Source organism: Mandrillus leucophaeus, unplaced genomic scaffold (genome assembly GCF_000951045.1).
Source record: "Mandrillus leucophaeus isolate KB7577 unplaced genomic scaffold, Mleu.le_1.0 Scaffold108, whole genome shotgun sequence".
In the NCBI taxonomy this organism is placed as follows: domain Eukaryota; kingdom Metazoa; phylum Chordata; class Mammalia; order Primates; family Cercopithecidae; genus Mandrillus; species Mandrillus leucophaeus.
Window position 1 is genome coordinate 513,226 of NW_012098987.1, and position 1,534 is coordinate 514,759.

Below are 1,534 nucleotides of genomic sequence, written 5' to 3' on the forward strand. Positions count from 1 at the left end.
ACCCACCACCATGCCCGGCTAATCTTTTGTATTTTTAGTAGAGACGAGGTTTCACCGTGTTAGCCAGGATGGTCTCAATCTCCTGACCTCGTGATCCACCCACCTCGGCCTCCCAAAGTGCTGGGATTACAGGCTTGAGCCACCGCGCCCGGCCTAAAAAAATCACTTTAAAAAGCTCAAGTTTCAAGTTAGTTCTCCAGGTTTTACTTTATAAAAGAAAAAAAAGGAAAAAGCATGAAATGGTACCTTTAATTTTAACCTGGTTCTACCTTCTTCATCCAGCATTTCTTCATCTTCAAATTCATCTTCATAATACTGAGGATCAAAAGGTCTACAAATTGTTTTCCAAATAAACTATTAATCATATTTTATAAAGAATATTACTGCTATGTAATAACATCTCTATTAATAAATACCATTATATCAAAAAATCATAATATAATTTTTAAAATCATAATGATCAATATCTTCATGCTTAACTTCAAGGAAGTAGTAATTTTACTTTTCTCTTTTTTTGGAGATGAGTTTTGCTCTTGTTGCCCAGGCTGGAATGCAATGGCACGATCTCGGCTCACTGCAACCTCCACCTCCCGGGTTCAAGTGATTCTCCTGCCTCAGCCTCCCGAGTAGCTGGGATTACAGGAATGTGCCACCATGCCTGGCTAATTTTGTACTTTTAGTAGAGACAGGGTGTTTCTCCATGTTGGTCAGGCTAGTCTCAAACTCCCGACCTCAGGTGATCCACCCACCTCGGCCTCCCACAGTGCTGGGATTACAGGCGTGAACCACCATGCCCAGCCAATAATTTTACTTCTTAAAACTTGTTGTTAATACATATTGCTTGAAATAAAGTACAAGCAAGGGTAAATATTCAAAATATCCTTTCTTCTTATTATGTAATTCTGCCAAAGAATAGGCAACATATGCTCTAGTTTTCCACATCATCGTGCCTGTGGAAAAAAAATTTTTAAAGCACAAGAGTTTGAATAAACTTAGTAAATAATACCCATCAAACACTAATTGTCCAAAACCATTACCTTTTCTAGACCAACAATAGTTGCTACAATGGACACTGGCATTTCTCTAGCAAATTTCATCACTTTCAATTTCAGCCTTTTCAAGGTTGTACTACTTAAAAAAATATCTTGAAGACCTGTGTTGTCTGTTAATTCATAAGAAAGTATCAAACTGCTCAAAACAGTTATAGCATTAAAAGTCTCCCCTACTCAAGCCTGTAATCCCAGCACTTTGGGAGGCTGAGACGGGTGGATCACGAGGTCAGAAGATCGAGAACATCCTGGCTAACACGGTGAAACCCCCTCTCTACTAAAAAATACAAAAAAAACTAGCCGGGCGAGGTGGTGTGCGCCTGTAGTCCCAGCTACTGGGGAGGCTGAGGCAGGAGAATGGCGTGAACCCCGGAGGCGGAGCTTGCAGTGAGCTGAGATCCGGCCACTGCACTCCAGCCTGGGCGACAGAGCGAGACTCCGTCTCAAAATAAATAAATAAATAAAATAAAATAAAAGCCTCCCCT

The 1,534-nt window shown here is 40.7% G+C and overlaps 2 protein-coding genes across 3 annotated transcripts in view; one reads left to right on the top strand and one right to left on the bottom strand.

Moving 5' to 3' along the window:
* The window catches only part of LEO1 (Leo1, Paf1/RNA polymerase II complex component, homolog (S. cerevisiae)), a 46,251-nt gene that overhangs the window by 19,880 nt on the left and 24,837 nt on the right, over positions 1 to 1,534 (bottom strand). The window contains exon 6 of one of the 2 annotated variants that reach the window (XM_011986224.1): positions 247 to 331. The exons of the other annotated variant lie outside the window; for it this stretch is intronic. Coding sequence (XP_011841614.1) covers positions 247 to 331 — 85 coding nt within the window. The remainder of the gene's footprint in view (positions 1 to 246; positions 332 to 1,534) is intronic. 2 annotated transcript variants of the gene reach the window in all.
* MAPK6 (mitogen-activated protein kinase 6) overlaps positions 1 to 1,534 on the top strand; it is a 131,465-nt gene that overhangs the window by 6,047 nt on the left and 123,884 nt on the right. The gene's annotated exons all lie outside the window — the stretch shown is intronic.